The 15,738-nt window shown below is 44.7% G+C and overlaps 1 protein-coding gene across 1 annotated transcript in view; it reads left to right on the top strand.

The window, feature by feature from the left end:
* The window catches only part of castor1 (cytosolic arginine sensor for mTORC1 subunit 1), a 28,953-nt gene that overhangs the window by 12,589 nt on the left and 626 nt on the right, over positions 1-15,738 (top strand). Inside the window, exons 3-8 of the mRNA XM_080756130.1 lie at positions 5,277-5,470; positions 7,355-7,490; positions 10,860-10,983; positions 11,821-11,937; positions 12,733-12,815; positions 14,066-14,160. Coding sequence (XP_080612256.1) covers positions 5,277-5,470; positions 7,355-7,490; positions 10,860-10,983; positions 11,821-11,937; positions 12,733-12,815; positions 14,066-14,160 — 749 coding nt within the window. The remainder of the gene's footprint in view (positions 1-5,276; positions 5,471-7,354; positions 7,491-10,859; positions 10,984-11,820; positions 11,938-12,732; positions 12,816-14,065; positions 14,161-15,738) is intronic.

Below are 15,738 nucleotides of genomic sequence, written 5' to 3' on the forward strand. Positions count from 1 at the left end.
AGAGATGCGCTGGTCCTCACACAGTTCAACTGGTAATTTAACTCCTAAAGAGTGTAGAGATGCGCTGGTCCTCACACAGTTCAACTGGTAATTTAACTCCTAAAGAGTGTAGAGACGCGCTGGTCCTCACACAGTTCAACTGGTAATTTAACTCCTAAAGAGTGTAGAGACGCGCTGGTCCTCACACAGTTCAACTGGTAATTTAACTCCTAAAGAGTGTAGAGATGCGCTGGTCCTCACACAGTTCAACTGGTAATTTAACTCCTAAAGAGTGTAGAGATGCGCTGGTCCTCACACAGTTCAACTGGTAATTTAACTCCTAAAGAGTGTAGAGATGCGCTGGTCCTCACACAGTTCAACTGGTAATTTAACTCCTAAAGAGTGTAGAGATGCGCTGGTCCTCACACAGTTCAACTGGTAATTTAACTCCTAAAGAGTGTAGAGATGCGCTGGTCCTCACACAGTTCAACTGGTAATTTAACTCCTAAAGAGTGTAGAGACGCGCTGGTCCTCACACAGTTCAACTGGTAATTTAACTCCTAAAGAGTGTAGAGATGCGCTGGTCCTCACACAGTTCAACTGGTAATTTAACTCCTAAAGAGTGTAGAGATGCGCTGGTCCTCACACAGTTCAACTGGTAATTTAACTCCTAAAGAGTGTAGAGATGCGCTGGTCCTCACACAGTTCAACTGGTAATTTAACTCCTAAAGAGTGTAGAGACGCGCTGGTCCTCACACAGTTCAACTGGTAATTTAACTCCTAAAGAGTGTAGAGATGCGCTGGTCCTCACACAGTTCAACTGGTAATTTAACTCCTAAAGAGTGTAGAGACGCGCTGGTCCTCACACAGTTCAACTGGTAATTTAACTCCTAAAGAGTGTAGAGATGCGCTGGTCCTCACACAGTTCAACTGGTAATTTAACTCCTAAAGAGTGTAGAGATGCGCTGGTCCTCACACAGTTCAACTGGTAATTTAACTCCTAAAGAGTGTAGAGATGCGCTGGTCCTCACACAGTTCAACTGGTAATTTAACTCCTAAAGAGTGTAGAGATGCGCTGGTCCTCACACAGTTCAACTGGTAATTTAACTCCTAAAGAGTGTAGAGACGCGCTGGTCCTCACACAGTTCAACTGGTAATTTAACTCCTAAAGAGTGTAGAGATGCGCTGGTCCTCACACAGTTCAACTGGTAATTTAACTCCTAAAGAGTGTAGAGACGCGCTGGTCCTCACACAGTTCAACTGGTAATTTAACTCCTAAAGAGTGTAGAGATGCGCTGGTCCTCACACAGTTCAACTGGTAATTTAACTCCTAAAGAGTGTAGAGATGCGCTGGTCCTCACACAGTTCAACTGGTAATTTAACTCCTAAAGAGTGTAGAGATGCGCTGGTCCTCACACAGTTCAACTGGTAATTTAACTCCTAAAGAGTGTAGAGACGCGCTGGTCCTCACACAGTTCAACTGGTAATTTAACTCCTAAAGAGTGTAGAGATGCGCTGGTCCTCACACAGTTCAACTGGTAATTTAACTCCTAAAGAGTGTAGAGACGCGCTGGTCCTCACACAGTTCAACTGGTAATTTAACTCCTAAAGAGTGTAGAGATGCGCTGGTCCTCACACAGTTCAACTGGTAATTTAACTCCTAAAGAGTGTAGAGACGCGCTGGTCCTCACACAGTTCAACTGGTAATTTAACTCCTAAAGAGTGTAGAGATGCGCTGGTCCTCACACAGTTCAACTGGTAATTTAACTCCTAAAGAGTGTAGAGACGCGCTGGTCCTCACACAGTTCAACTGGTAATTTAACTCCTAAAGAGTGTAGAGATGCGCTGGTCCTCACACAGTTCAACTGGTAATTTAACTCCTAAAGAGTGTAGAGATGCGCTGGTCCTCACACAGTTCCATTTTTTACACAATGGAGGTTAAAAAGGTCCACGGCATGTATGTTGCGCCCATTGACTATGAGTCGTACTCGTGGTATACTAATTATTTTTATTTTTATTGCACCCACCCTAGTCTAGCCTCAGATCCTGTGCAGCAGGGGGCGTGGCCCAGTGCGTTGCGTTTCAAATGAAATGCGAATCGAAAGACAGGGGGCGGGTTCCACATGGAGTGGGCGCTACATCTAAATAAGACGGAAGGGAAACAATTGCTCCTTGAGCGGTGGTGGCCTACTACAATTCAATTTGGAATTGGATTCCCTTCGGACTATTTTCATGGAATGCACAGTGCTTCAGACCGGAAAGGGGAGTGTCCGCTCAGATTCTGAGCGCAACGTACTTCCCTCACAGGGATACGTTCCTTTTTTCCCAGAAGTTCCTTTTTTCTCGCCCGCCTAGTGGCGAAAAATATAACTTCTGGGAACTCAGATTACACCCACCCCAACACCGGTATAAGTAAGTAAGTAAGTAAGTAGCCTTGCCGAGGCATGAGGCCCATAGGGGCAGGAGCCTATCTCCTGTTTCTGTAGCGTGAGGCAGCTTGATGTACAAGTACACCCCCTGGACATGACGCTAGTACAGTATGTCGCAGGGACTTACCCCCCCCAATCCAACCCTTGATGCTGAGTGTCAAGCAGGGAGGCACTGGGTCCCATTTTTACAGTCTTTGGTATGACCCGGCCGGGGATCGAACCCCCAACCTCCCAGTCTCAGGGCGGACACTCTAACCACAAGGCCACTGAGCTGGTCTGGTCCTTCGAGCCGGTATACTGATTATTAATATTTGTATTGCGCCCACCCCAACACCACTCTACAGCATTTATCATCCAACCATTGGCTTATTTCACAGGTGTGTGAAAGACATGCACGGCCCCAGGGCTTACTGAGTCTATTCTCTCTCTGTGTCTATTTTAACCCATTTCGATCTGACGTTGAAAAAAAAAAAGAAAAGTCTTCTAAATCATGACAATTTTCTGAAATACCTATGTTTCTATATCAGTGGTGCTCAAGCATTTTCATGTCAAGTACCCTAAAAAATATATGTAATTGGCCGACCCCGACCCCCATCTGAAAATATGTTGTTCCAGGAACCCCCCCAGAAGCAAAGATTTGAGTTAAAAACGTTCGCTCTGAAAGAATATATATATTCAAAGATTTGCGCCACATTTTTCACGATTTTTCAAAAATAGCAGATCTACAAGCTCGTAGCGCGGCACTCGGTGCCGCTCTATGAGCTTGTAGATCTGCTATTTTTCAACGGCTAAAGCATAACATAATACTTAGGAACACCAAAAAGGGGTTCCCGTTCAGAATGGATTAAGAGGGGAGAGAGCTGATGCTGGAAAGCCACAAAGGAGTTGTCTCTGACAAACCATGTCAACCAGAACAGTTTTCATTTGAAGTGTAATAGAGCAGCTCTCCTTTTCTCTCATTCTTTTCATCAATTAATTGATTGATTGATTGATTAATTATACTTTATTAGACACAGATGCAAACCCGAACAGAATACAGTCAGACACTTTTTGGTCTGAAAGGACGGCACCCATTTGGGTCCTATGTATTCAATTCATGATCATGACGACATGGGAAAATAGTAACCAAAATAGTAATCCAATATTATCCCAACAAAATATAAAACTATGTACAGAGTGGAAGAGGCGTGTAAACTAAAGCAATATAAGCCACAAGAGGTCTCAGGTTAGAGGGTATTTTATAAAGGCCGCGTCATCAGTGCCCATACCTGGCGACAACATGATGCAACCTCAGAGAGAACTTTCACTGATCCTCCTGGTGTGCCACACGATGAAGACATGACTCGGATAACCCCAGTTGAACCGTGACACACACACACACACACACACACACACACACACACACACACACACACACACACACACACACACACACACACACACACACACGCAGCCCTCTTTGCATAGTGTGTACGGGACATTGGTAATGTATTTGTGTGCGTTCCAGTGTGCGCATAGCCATGTGTATCGGTTTACCCCATAACGTAGCCCTGGTCTGTAAACGTCTGTAAACAGTAGTGGTATAAATAGCAGGGTCATGTTGTGCCTCTCCAGGTTGCAGTGACAGGAGAGGGCTAATGCCAAAAATAGCAGATCTACAAGCTAAGGCCAATTACATATAGTTTTTGGGGGGGTCCTTGACGTGAAAATGTTTAAGAACGACTGACATAGAAACGTAAGGGTTTTTCTGAAAACTGTCATTTCATTTGTAGAATCGTTCCCAGGTCAAAAAAGAATATTATTTGACTGTTCATTGTGTTAATGGAACGCCTTTTGGTGTTTTAAACATTGTTATAATTTTGCTATTGAAAAATAGCAGATCTACAAGCTCATAGCGCGCCACCGAGTGGCGCGCTACGAGCTTGTAGGTCTGCTATTTTTGAAAAATTGTAAAAATGTGCCTCAAATCTTTCAGAAAATTGTCATGATTCTTTTTTAATTTCGACGTCGGGCCTGAATGGGTTAACCCATTCTGACCGGGAACCCATTTTGGTGTTGGCATCATGTTATGCTTTAGCTATTGAAAAATAGCAGATCTACAAGCTCATATCGCGCCACCGAGTGGCGCGCTACGAGCTTGTAGGTCTGCTATTTTTGAAAAATCTAAGAACGACTGACATTTTTTAAATCTGATCTCAGGTCAGAATGGGTTAATCAGACCAGTGTGCAGAGGCGGAAAGTTCTTATAACGGCAGGGGGTTCAAGCAGCCACTGGGGAGGGGAAATTTCAGTGGACAGTCAGTGGGTGCATAATTTACTGCAGTGCATATAGATATATTTTGCCAAAATGCAGTGGGTTCAGTCGCGCCTTTGCCAAAATGCCAGGGGGTTCAATCGCGCCTCTGAACCCACGGAGTTTCCGCCACTGCCAGTGTGTGTCCAGTGGAAACCTCGTATGAATCTGATCTCAGGTCAGAATGGGTTAATGTGTTGTCCCGTCGGCCCCCCATAGAGCTCCAGGCCTCGGACCACCTCCAGGTGGAGGCCTCCGTCTGGCTGCCCCTCAACGTGGTCTCATTGTGTTAACGTGTCCCCCCTCAGAGCTCCAGGCCTCGGACCACCTCCAGGTGGAGGGCTCCGTCTGGCTGCCCCTCAACATGGTCTCATTGTGTTAACGTGTCCCCCCTCAGAGCTCCAGGCCTCGGACCACCTCCAGGTGGAGGGCTCCGTCTGGCTGCCCCTCAACGTGGTCTCATTGTGTTAACGTGTCCCCCCTCAGAGCTCCAGGCCTCGGACCACCTCCAGGTGGAGGGCTCCGTCTGGCTGCCCCTCAACGTGGTCTCATTGTGTTAACGTGTCCCCCCTCAGAGCTCCAGGCCTCGGACCACCTCCAGGTGGAGGGCTCCGTCTGGCTGCCCCTCAACGTGGTCTCCAACGGCAGCGCGTCCAGCAGCTCGCAGGCCGTGGGCGTGACCAAGATCGCCCGGTCGGTGATCGCCCCGTTGGCCCAGCAGCACGTGTCCGTCTTCATGCTCTCCACCTATCAGACGGACTTTATCCTGGTAAGGCCCCGGAACCTTTTTGATTTTCTTTGGTCGTTTCTTTGGTAAAACATTCCAACGCTTATACTTCATGCTCCCGACATACTGTACGTCAGTGCCGCGCGCCGGAAATATAATATCTGCCCTGGCCTGCCAACGCCTCACGTAATGCGTAAACATTGTGAGCTTATATTGTACTGTAGCTTTAGTATTGAACACTCAACACTGTCGTACGACAATGTACAGTGTATATATATATATCAATGTATATATCATGTTTAAATCATGCTTTCTACACGGTATGCGTTTGTCTCATCACAATCTTCTTCTCAATCTTTGGACTGAACTTGGTTTGCGATTTGCTGTTGAAGAGATTCAACGGTTCAGTGTTCACTCACAATTTTAGTGACGGTAGTGAAGTATTAAATGGAGAAGAGATGGGGGTGGGGGGGGGGGGGGGGGGGGGCTTAGTGGACAGCAATCTGGCAGGTGGCAACACATTAGGTAACACAGAAATACAGCACCAGTAATCTAGAGTCAATATTAACCCATTCTGTACGGGAACCCGTTTTGGTGTCGGCATCATGTTATGCTTTAGCTATTTAAAAATAGCAGATCTACAAGCTCATATCGCGCCACCGAGTGGCGCGATACGAGCTTGTAGGTCTGCTATTTTTGAAAAATTCGAAGAACGACTGACATTTTTAGAATCTGATCTCAGGTCAGAATGGGTTAATCAGACCAGTGTGTGTCCCGTGGAAACCTCGTATGAATCTGATCTCAGGTCAGAATGGGTTAATAATCCTGTCAGTATTTGACCATTGAAGGTAAAATTGTGAATTGAATTGAAGATTTGAAGGACATAAACGATGTCCCCTTTTTTACAGAAGACAGTTAGAGAATGTCCTAATCGTCCTATGTCACATTTCTGGGTCCAATCAATCAATCATGCATAATTGGCATATCCAGATTTTTGGAGAGTCTGACATAAACCACCTGGCTATTACTGATATTTTTTATATATATATTTTTTTGCTTTTTCAGATTATAAACCCCATAGTATACTATAAAATAAAATAGTAAGATGATGAAATGCTCATGGAAAACATCTGAAAAGAAAATGGCGTACAGTCAACCATATCAGTGGTATCCTATCCTGTCTATTAATTGTTGCTACTCAAGTAGGCAGCCAAACCTTATCAAACTGTCTCTCCCTGTTTCTCAGGAAATACCTTATTCTCTCAAGATGAAGTGTACTAGTCATTTCATTTAGCCAATGCTTAAATGCAGGAGACTCCTCCTTTTACAGTTTGCAGAATTACAGTACATTTCAAGCACAAACTCAATACAAAGACTGTTAACTGTGAGTGGACGACCCAATTAAGCATTACACTTGTTTACAAGAGGGTCCACCACGTTCAATTCATCAAAACATTTAGAGACGTACAAATAGACACTTCTATATAGTCAAAGAACAGAACAGGAATTCATCATAAAGGAGGTAAAAAGGGAAAAGAAACATATACAGTGAGGGGAAAAAGGGGGGTGGGGGCTGGGGGGGGATTCAGATTTTACAGGGGCCTGTTTAGAATAGCAGCCGTCCGTAGGTGCCCTTTGAGAGAGGTTTTGAAGGAGTCAAGGGATTCGCATACGTCTTAATGACTGTTGGTAGGGCGTTCCACATTTTGGTGGCATAGGAGCGAAAATAATCTAGTCCCTTGTTTGTGCCGAATCTCCCTGTATGTCTAGGTGAAGGAGAAGGACCTGTCTGTGGTCATCAGCACCCTGGAGGAGGAGTAACTCTTCTAGTTGTGGTTGTATGTCTAGGTGAAGGAGAAGGACCTGTCTGTGGTCATCAGCACCCTGGAGGAGGAGTAACTCTTCTAGTTGTGGTTGTATGTCTAGGTGAAGGAGAAGGACCTGTCTGTGGTCATCAGCACCCTGGAGGAGGAGTTCGACATCTTCAGGGAGGTGGGCGGAGAGTCTGTCCCCGTGCACGGTCCGGACGCACCCAATGACCTCCAGAAGAACGGCAAAGAAGGTAGGGATGAGATCACTTTGGAGACCACCCTGGACCTGGTAGAGTTCTCATCGGGCCTGAAAATCAAAGCCCGGCTCTACCCTACCCTACAATTACCATTAGGTTGGAATGTGGGTCCGACCGAGGTTTTTCAGAAAAAAATACATTTTAAAAATATATTTCTTTAAATGTCAATGTCGGGCCTAAGTGAGCCTGCACAACCAAGTTTTTCACCTACCTTACTTGTAATGTGATGTGACAATAAAGATTGATTCTGATTCTGAAACAGAATTATTTTAATTATAATAACATTCGTAAAAATAATAATAATAAAAGATCAGGGGAAACATCAGAAATATGCTATGGGTATATGAATGTGACTGGTCAAAAACGAGAGACTTGAAGTGCTAGACTGAAAAGTTCTAGACTCATTCAAATAGCTACATTTTGAAAACTAAAGATGAAAGTAGAGGTTTATAGCTTTCATTTGCTATATAGTATGCCTCTGTCACTATAAAAGAGAATATGCTATGGGCATAACAGAAGTGTGCTTCAAAAAAAAGAAATGACTCCAAACGCATTTTTAAAGATTCCTGTTAAGCTTGAAACTGAGCAGGTATAAAACTGCCTGTATCTACAGAATGCAACATGCTACAAACACAATTTCTTTTCTGGTTAAAGAGGAAATGCTCCTCTGTCAATTGGTATATTCCGTGACATGTTCACATAATTACAGAAATATGCTATGGGTATATGAATGTGACTGGTCAAAAACGAGAGACTTGAAGTGCTAGACTGAAAAGTTCTAGACTCATTCAAATAGCTACATTTTGAAAACTAAAGATGGCAGAGATTTACTCTCTCTTCCTGGTGAAAGTAGAGGTTTATAGCTTTCATTTGCTATATAGTATGCCTCTGTCACTATAAAAGAGAATATGCTATGGGCATAACAGAAGTGTGCTTAAAAAAAAAAAAATTACTCCAAACGCATTTTTAAAGATTCCTGTTAAGCTTGAAACTGAGCAGGTATAAAACTGCCTGTATCTACAGAATGCAACATGCTACAAACACAATTTCTTTTTCTGGTTAAAGAGGAAATGCTCCTCTGTCAATTGGTATATTCCGTGACATGTTCACATAATTACAGAAATATGCTATGGGTATATGAATGTGACTGGTCAAAAACGAGAGACTTGAAGTGCTAGACTGAAAAGTTCTAGACTCATTCAAATAGCTACATTTTGAAAACTAAAGATGGCAGAGATTTACTCTCTCTTCCTGGTGAAAGTAGAGGTTTATAGCTTTCATTTGCTATATAGTATGCCTCTGTCACTATAAAAGAGAATATGCTATGGGCATAACAGAAGTGTGCTTCAAAAAAAAAAAATTACTCCAAACGCATTTTTAAAGATTCCTGTTAAGCTTGAAACTGAGCAGGTATAAAACTGCCTGTATCTACAGAATGCAACATGCTACAAACACAATTTCTTTTTCTGGTTAAAGAGGAAATGCTCCTCTGTCAATTGGTATATTCCGTGACATGTTCACATAATTACAGAAATATGCTATGGGTATATGAATGTGACTGGTCAAAAACGAGAGACTTGAAGTGCTAGACTGAAAAGTTCTAGACTCATTCAAATAGCTACATTTTGAAAACTAAAGATGGCAGAGATTTACTCTCTCTTCCTGGTGAAAGTAGAGGTTTATAGCTTTCATTTGCTATATAGTATGCCTCTGTCACTATAAAAGAGAATATGCTATGGGCATAACAGAAGTGTGCTTCAAAAAAAAAAAATTACTCCAAACGCATTTTTAAAGATTCCTGTTAAGCTTGAAACTGAGCAGGTATAAAACTGCCTGTATCTACAGAATGCAACATGCTACAAACACAATTTTTTTTCCAGCGTAACATTTGGGCCCGACTTGGCCCGAAAATGTCAGGCTGGGTCGGTTCGGGCATAAAATGAGAACTCTAACCCCTGGTTTAGTGGAGAGTCACAAGTTGGGTGGTGGGGGTGGGTTGGTGGGGAGGGGGGTGTGATCTGTTTGTTTATGACCAAGAGGACCCGTTCACAACAACACCACCTGGCCTGTAGCCTTTGGGGAAAAGGGATCAGATGATGTTTTTTTGCCTTAAGCAAACATTTTATGTGGTCTGGAGTATCTCTGTGTGCGTTGGCAGGCAGACTACGTAGGTCATAATGCTATAGGTGACGTTGCGAGTTTGAGTGAGTGTGCCTTTCAGCGGAAATTGCATTTTTATTTCAATGTTCCCGTCGGAAGGGACACGGTACGAACGATATGAGTACCGTATAGCACACAGACAGAGCGATGCTAAATGCTTGGGACTATTTGGATGTGCCATTAATTGTTGTAAATTCAACCATTAAGTGTTTCTCGTCTGGAATCCGCATAAAGCATTGACAACATAAATGTCAATGTGGAAACAATGAGAAAAAATAAACCCATTTCGACCGAGACCGATTCTACAAATGCCTTCTAAATCATGACAGTTTTCTGAAAAAACCTCATGTTTCTGTATCAGTGGTTCTCAACCATTTTCATGCCAAGGACCCCCAGAATTATCTGTATCTGGCTGTCGACCCCCATCTGAAAATGTTGTTCCAGTGACCTCCCAGAAGCAAGTATTTGAGTTAAACATTCGCTCTGAAACACATTTTCAGGATAAAAAAAAATAGCAGACCTACAAGCTCATAGAGTGGCACCGAGTGCCAAATACATTTTTGAGGTTCTTGACATGAAATAGTTTGTTTGAGAACCACTGACATATAGAGCACCGAAGTCCTGACGTAACTCGCTCATCCCTTCGATTCCCCTGGTTCGCGGAAGTAATTTCTCTATGGAGAATAACATGGGGTGATCTTAATATCGTCTACTATAAGCGTTGTGGTCCAAAAATAAACAAGCTGTCTCGGCGTTATTGTCAGGGAGGTGTCTCTGTATCGTTTGCAACAGTCACTCACTCATATATGATACAGTCTGCTTCTAGCGAAAATATAACTAATTCAGTAGCAGTAACATTAGTGTTTTCTCTCAGTCAGTTGATTCTTCATATCCATATGAGTGAAGCGGCCGGGGTGACAAAACACAGTTTCAAACACAGTTCTTATATGAAGCAATCTAAAAATCCTCCTATGGCGATTTCAATGCAACTAAACAAATACATAAACCTGGGGACTGACGCCCTCTACTGAAAGTGACGTCAGACTTCGGTGCTCTATAGAAAACAGGTTTTTCAGAAAAAAGTCTTGTCTCAGGGTCTAAATGAGTTAACATAATATATACAGTATATATATATATATCACGGTATTTATACTTTTACACCCTTACTTACATCACTTTTAAAATGTTCTGCCTGAACCACAGCTATCCAGCCTACGGTCCACCCGGTGCTGATACCGCTGAACCAGTTCTGCGTCATGTCTCTGGACCCAGACACGCTGCCGGCCATCGCCACCACCCTCATCGACGTGCTCTTCTACTCCAACAGGTGAGTTTGCCCCCAGTGCTGGAAAGTAACTAATTAACCCATTCTGACCTGAGATCAGATTCATACCAGGTTTCCACTGGACACACACTGGTCTGATTAACCCATTCTGACCTGAGATCAGATTCTAAAAATCTCAGCCGTTCTTCGATTTTTCAAAAATAGCAGACCTACAAGCTCGTAGCGCGCCACTCGGTGGCGCGCTATGAGCTTGTAGATCTGCTATTTTTCAATAGCTAAAGCATAACATGATGCCAACACCAAAATGGGTGCCCGGTCAGAATGGGTTAAGTAATTCCATACTTGTACTTGTAGGTCTAAATTGCAGTATTGGTACTTTTACTTAAAGTGAAACAATTGAGTACTTTTTCCATCACTGGTTTTCCCCCACGTCATTGTTTTTGCAGTTGTTTTGCAGTACTTACTTTCTCCACAAGGTGGCAGCATATTCAGTAAATACCCTTGGCAAGTGACCTGTCATCTTTATGCACTTCGCTAAACCCCTAACACACACAAACACACACACACACACACGCACATATTAACTGTATATGATTTTGGATGTGCCAGTACAGTACAGTACAGTACAGTACAGTGGAGGGTACAGTAGAGGGACCCCCACACGGAATCGGCCTGGCCCCCTGGGCGTGTTCCTGGGGGTCTGGATGTTCCCGGGGACCCCCCCCCCCCCCGCGGAGACCCCCACATGGTAACTCAATAATTTCTCTACCGTAAGAACTATAATAATGTAGAACGGTTGTTTCCACTTTGTTTCTCTCTCTCTCTCTCTCTCTCTCTCTCTCTCTGTCTCTCTGTCTCTCTCTCTCTCTGCCCTCCCAGTCCCAAGGAAGGAGCCTCGTCCGCCCCCGGGCCAGAACTGGACCGGGTCAAGTTCTTCTCCTTCTCGCTGATCGACGGCTACATCTCTCTGGTGATGGACACGGAGGCCCAGAGGCAGTAAGGATCTCAACCCGTTCTGTTTGGTGTTTTAAAGCATTATGTTGGATCTCAACCCCGTTCTGCTTTAGCTGTTGAAAAATAGCAGATCTACAAGCTTGTAGAAATCTGCTATTTCTGAAAAATCGCGAAATCTTTGCTTCGGGGGTTTGAGATGGGGGTCCGTGGCCAAGTACAGATAATTGTGGTCTGCTATTTTTGAAAAAACGTTCAATAGCTAAAGTATAACATAATGCTTAGTTAACCCATTCTGACCGGGAACCCATTTTGGTGTTATAGCATCATGTCATGCTTTAGCTATTGAAAAATAGCAGATCTACAAGCTCATAGCGCGCCACCGAGTGGCGCGCTACGAGCTTGTAGGTCTGCTATTTTTGAAAAATCGAAGAACGACAGACATTTTTTATAATCTGATCTCAGGTCAGAATGGGTTAATCACACCAGTGTGTGTCCAGTGGAAACCTCGTATGAATCTGATCTCAGGTCAGAATGGGTTAACACAAGCAGATGCTGATAACAGAGGGGGGGGTCTGTGGGACGCTGTATTTTCAGTCGACCACTCTTTTGCGTTTGATCACTTTGATTATGTTATTTTCTTTAATATAGTTATTTAAAAACATAATTTGATCTCTGCTAGTAATTTTTTGTTAGCGTGTAAAACAATAAGTTAACAAGGCCTGGCTCATCCTCTCAATTACGTTTTTTTTTTTATTCATGTTTTTCTCAGTGTGACCTCTTCTAGTTTCCTTCGGTGGAAATCAGAGTTTAGTTTTTTGTGCTCTCTGCATGTTCCAGGTTTCCTGCTGACCTTCTGTTCACCAGCTCTTCTGGGGAGCTTTGGAGGATGGTGCGCATCGGGGGTCAGCCGCTAGGCTTCGGTAAGCTACGCAGTAAAGAATAATTTACTGTGCAATGCAGCATCCGTGTGTAAATGGTCAATTTGTCTTTAAAGGCAGATCTAATGCATTACATTCATACACCGATGGCAGCGGAAACCATGCAAGTTACCAAACAGCACATCAGGAGCAATTAAACTCTTAAGGGGGAGCCCACAGGGTTCGAACTGGCAACCTTGCGGTTGCCATCCAGCCACTCACCGCCCCTGTCTGTGTATCCACATGCCCAAACGGGGGTGCATACTTAGTTTAGACTAGTCATTGGTTAGACATGGGTTAAGGTTATAGGTTTAGGTGTGCTAGTTGGGGTTAGGGTGAGGGTTTGAGATTGAGGTTGTAGTTGTTGTAGGACTAATGACTGGTCTAACCACTGACTAGTCTAAACTAAATACTGCCTGCGAATATTGCTAGGAATGGAAACCATATTAGAGTTTTCAACGGGCTTGAAAATTAGCTGGGCCCTACTGGGCCGGCCCAAGGCTTTTATTACTTTTCCTTTTGGAATTTCTAATTTCATAAATGTGATGCTTGTTTATCATCTTAACACTAATTAAGCTATTGACGTGTATAGACTAAATAGAAACTAAATGAAAACTAAGCTATGATGACTAAAGCTAAGACAATTTCGTCAACAAATAAAAACTAGACTTTAATGTTAGGAAGGGACTAGTGGACAAGAGATGCAGTATAAGTCATTTTACAATTAGTTGCATGCTGAAAATAGCAGATCACAACGCGTCGACACGTTGTGGGCTTGTAGATCGGCTATTAACGTTTGTGCACAGCAACACTCTTGAAAACAAAATATTGCATTGTGGATTTGAGCTGACAGTCCCTTTTTTGATCAATGAATCAAGTCTCCTTAATTCAAGTGGCAGATGCCAAAAAATTAATAATTATATACTTTTTTTAGCGGCATGTCATGCCCTTGTGATCTACCGGTAGATCACCATCTACCTTTTGGGCACCACTGAATTTATAACCTCATGATCGACTCTGTAGCACTTTTTGTAATAGTTCCACTGCATTCCTGACTGTCTTTTCCCCTTCCTTTAATAGTTCCACTGCATTCCTGTGTCTTTTCCCCTTCCTTCCCCCAGACGAGTGTAACTTTTGTAATAGTTCCACTGCATTCCTGACTGTCTTTAACCCCTTCCTTCCCCCAGACGAGTGTAACTTTTGTAATAGTTCCACTGCATTCCTGACTGTCTTTAACCCCTTCCTTTCCCCAGACGAGTGCGGCATCGTTGCCCAGATATCTCAGCCTCTCGCCGAGAGTGACATCTCTGCCTATTACATAAGCACCTTCAGCTTCGACCACGCACTGGTGAGTCTCCCTTCTGGCCAACAGAGGGCGCTGTTGACCACTGATGGCATATATATATAGGGTGGAACGTCTGGCACAGAAAAATCTTGTGGTGTCTTCATAATTAAACCCATTTTGGGGGCCGGGAACCCCATGGCGGTCGGCGGTTCGAATCCCGGCTCCTCCTCCTGTCCACATGTCGAAGTGTCCTTGGGCACAGAGGTGTGAAATTGGTGACGGTTGTATACAAAATGCATTAGAGTTTTCAATAATCAATAACTCCTCTCAAGGTCCCCGAGGAGGACATTGTCTCATCCTGTCCCCTCTCTCTCTGCTCTCCAGGTCCCAGAGGAGGACATTGTCTCATCCTGTCCCCTCTCTCTGCTCTCCAGGTCCCAGAGGAGGACATTGTCTCATCCTGTCCCCCTCTCTCTCTGCTCTCCAGGTCCCAGAGGAGGACATTGTCTCATCCTGTCCCCTCTCTCTGCTCTCCAGGTCCCAGAGGAGGACATTGTCTCATCCTGTCCCCTCTCTCTGCTCTCCAGGTCCCAGAGGAGGACATTGTCTCATCCTGTCCCCTCTCTCTCTGCTCTCCAGGTCCCAGAGGAGGACATTGTCTCATCCTGTCCTCTCTCTCTCTGCTCTCCAGGTCCCAGAGGAGGACATTGTCTCATCCTGTCCTCTCTCTCTCTGCTCTCCAGGTCCCAGAGGAGGACATTGTCTCATCCTGTCCTCTCTCTCTCTGCTCTCCAGGTCCCAGAGGAGGACATTGTCTCATCCTGTCCTCTCTCTCTCCTCTCCAGGTCACAGAGGAGGACATTGTCTCATCCTGTCCCCTCTCTCTCTGCTCTCCAGGTCCCAGAGGAGGACATTGTCTCATCCTGTCCTCTCTCTCTGCTCTCCAGGTCCCCGAGGAGGACATTGTCTCATCCTGTCCCCTCTCTCTCTGCTCTCCAGGTCCCAGAGGAGGACATTGTCTCATCCTGTCCTCTCTCTCTCTGCTCTCCAGGTCCCAGAGGAGGACATTGTCTCATCCTGTCCTCTCTCTCTCTGCTCTCCAGGTCCCCGAGGAGGACATTGTCTCATCCTGTCCTCTCTCTCTGCTCTCCAGGTCCCCGAGGAGGACATTGTCTCATCCTGTCCTCTCTCTCTGCTCTCCAGGTCCCAGAGGAGGACATTGTCTCATCCTGTCCCCTCTCTCTCTGCTCTCCAGGTCCCAGAGGAGGACATTGTCTCATCCTGTCCTCTCTCTCTCTGCTCTCCAGGTCCCAGAGGAGGACATTGTCTCATCCTGTCCTCTCTCTCTCTGCTCTCCAGGTCCCCGAGGAGGACATTGTCTCATCCTGTCCCCTCTCTCTCTGCTCTCCAGGTCCCAGAGGAGGACATTGTCTCATCCTGTCCTCTCTCTCTCTGCTCTCCAGGTCCCAGAGGAGGACATTGTCTCATCCTGTCCCCTCTCTCTCTGCTCTCCAGGTCCCCGAGGAGGACATTGTCTCATCCTGTCCTCTCTCTCTGTTCTCCAGGTCCCCGAGGAGGACATTGTCTCATCCTGTCCCCTCTCTCTGCTCTCCAGGTCCCAGAGGAGGACATTGTCTCATC

Source organism: Protomyctophum bolini, assembly GCF_963924005.1.
Source record: "Protomyctophum bolini genome assembly, chromosome: 22".
Taxonomy (NCBI): Eukaryota; Metazoa; Chordata; class Actinopteri; order Myctophiformes; family Myctophidae; genus Protomyctophum; species Protomyctophum bolini.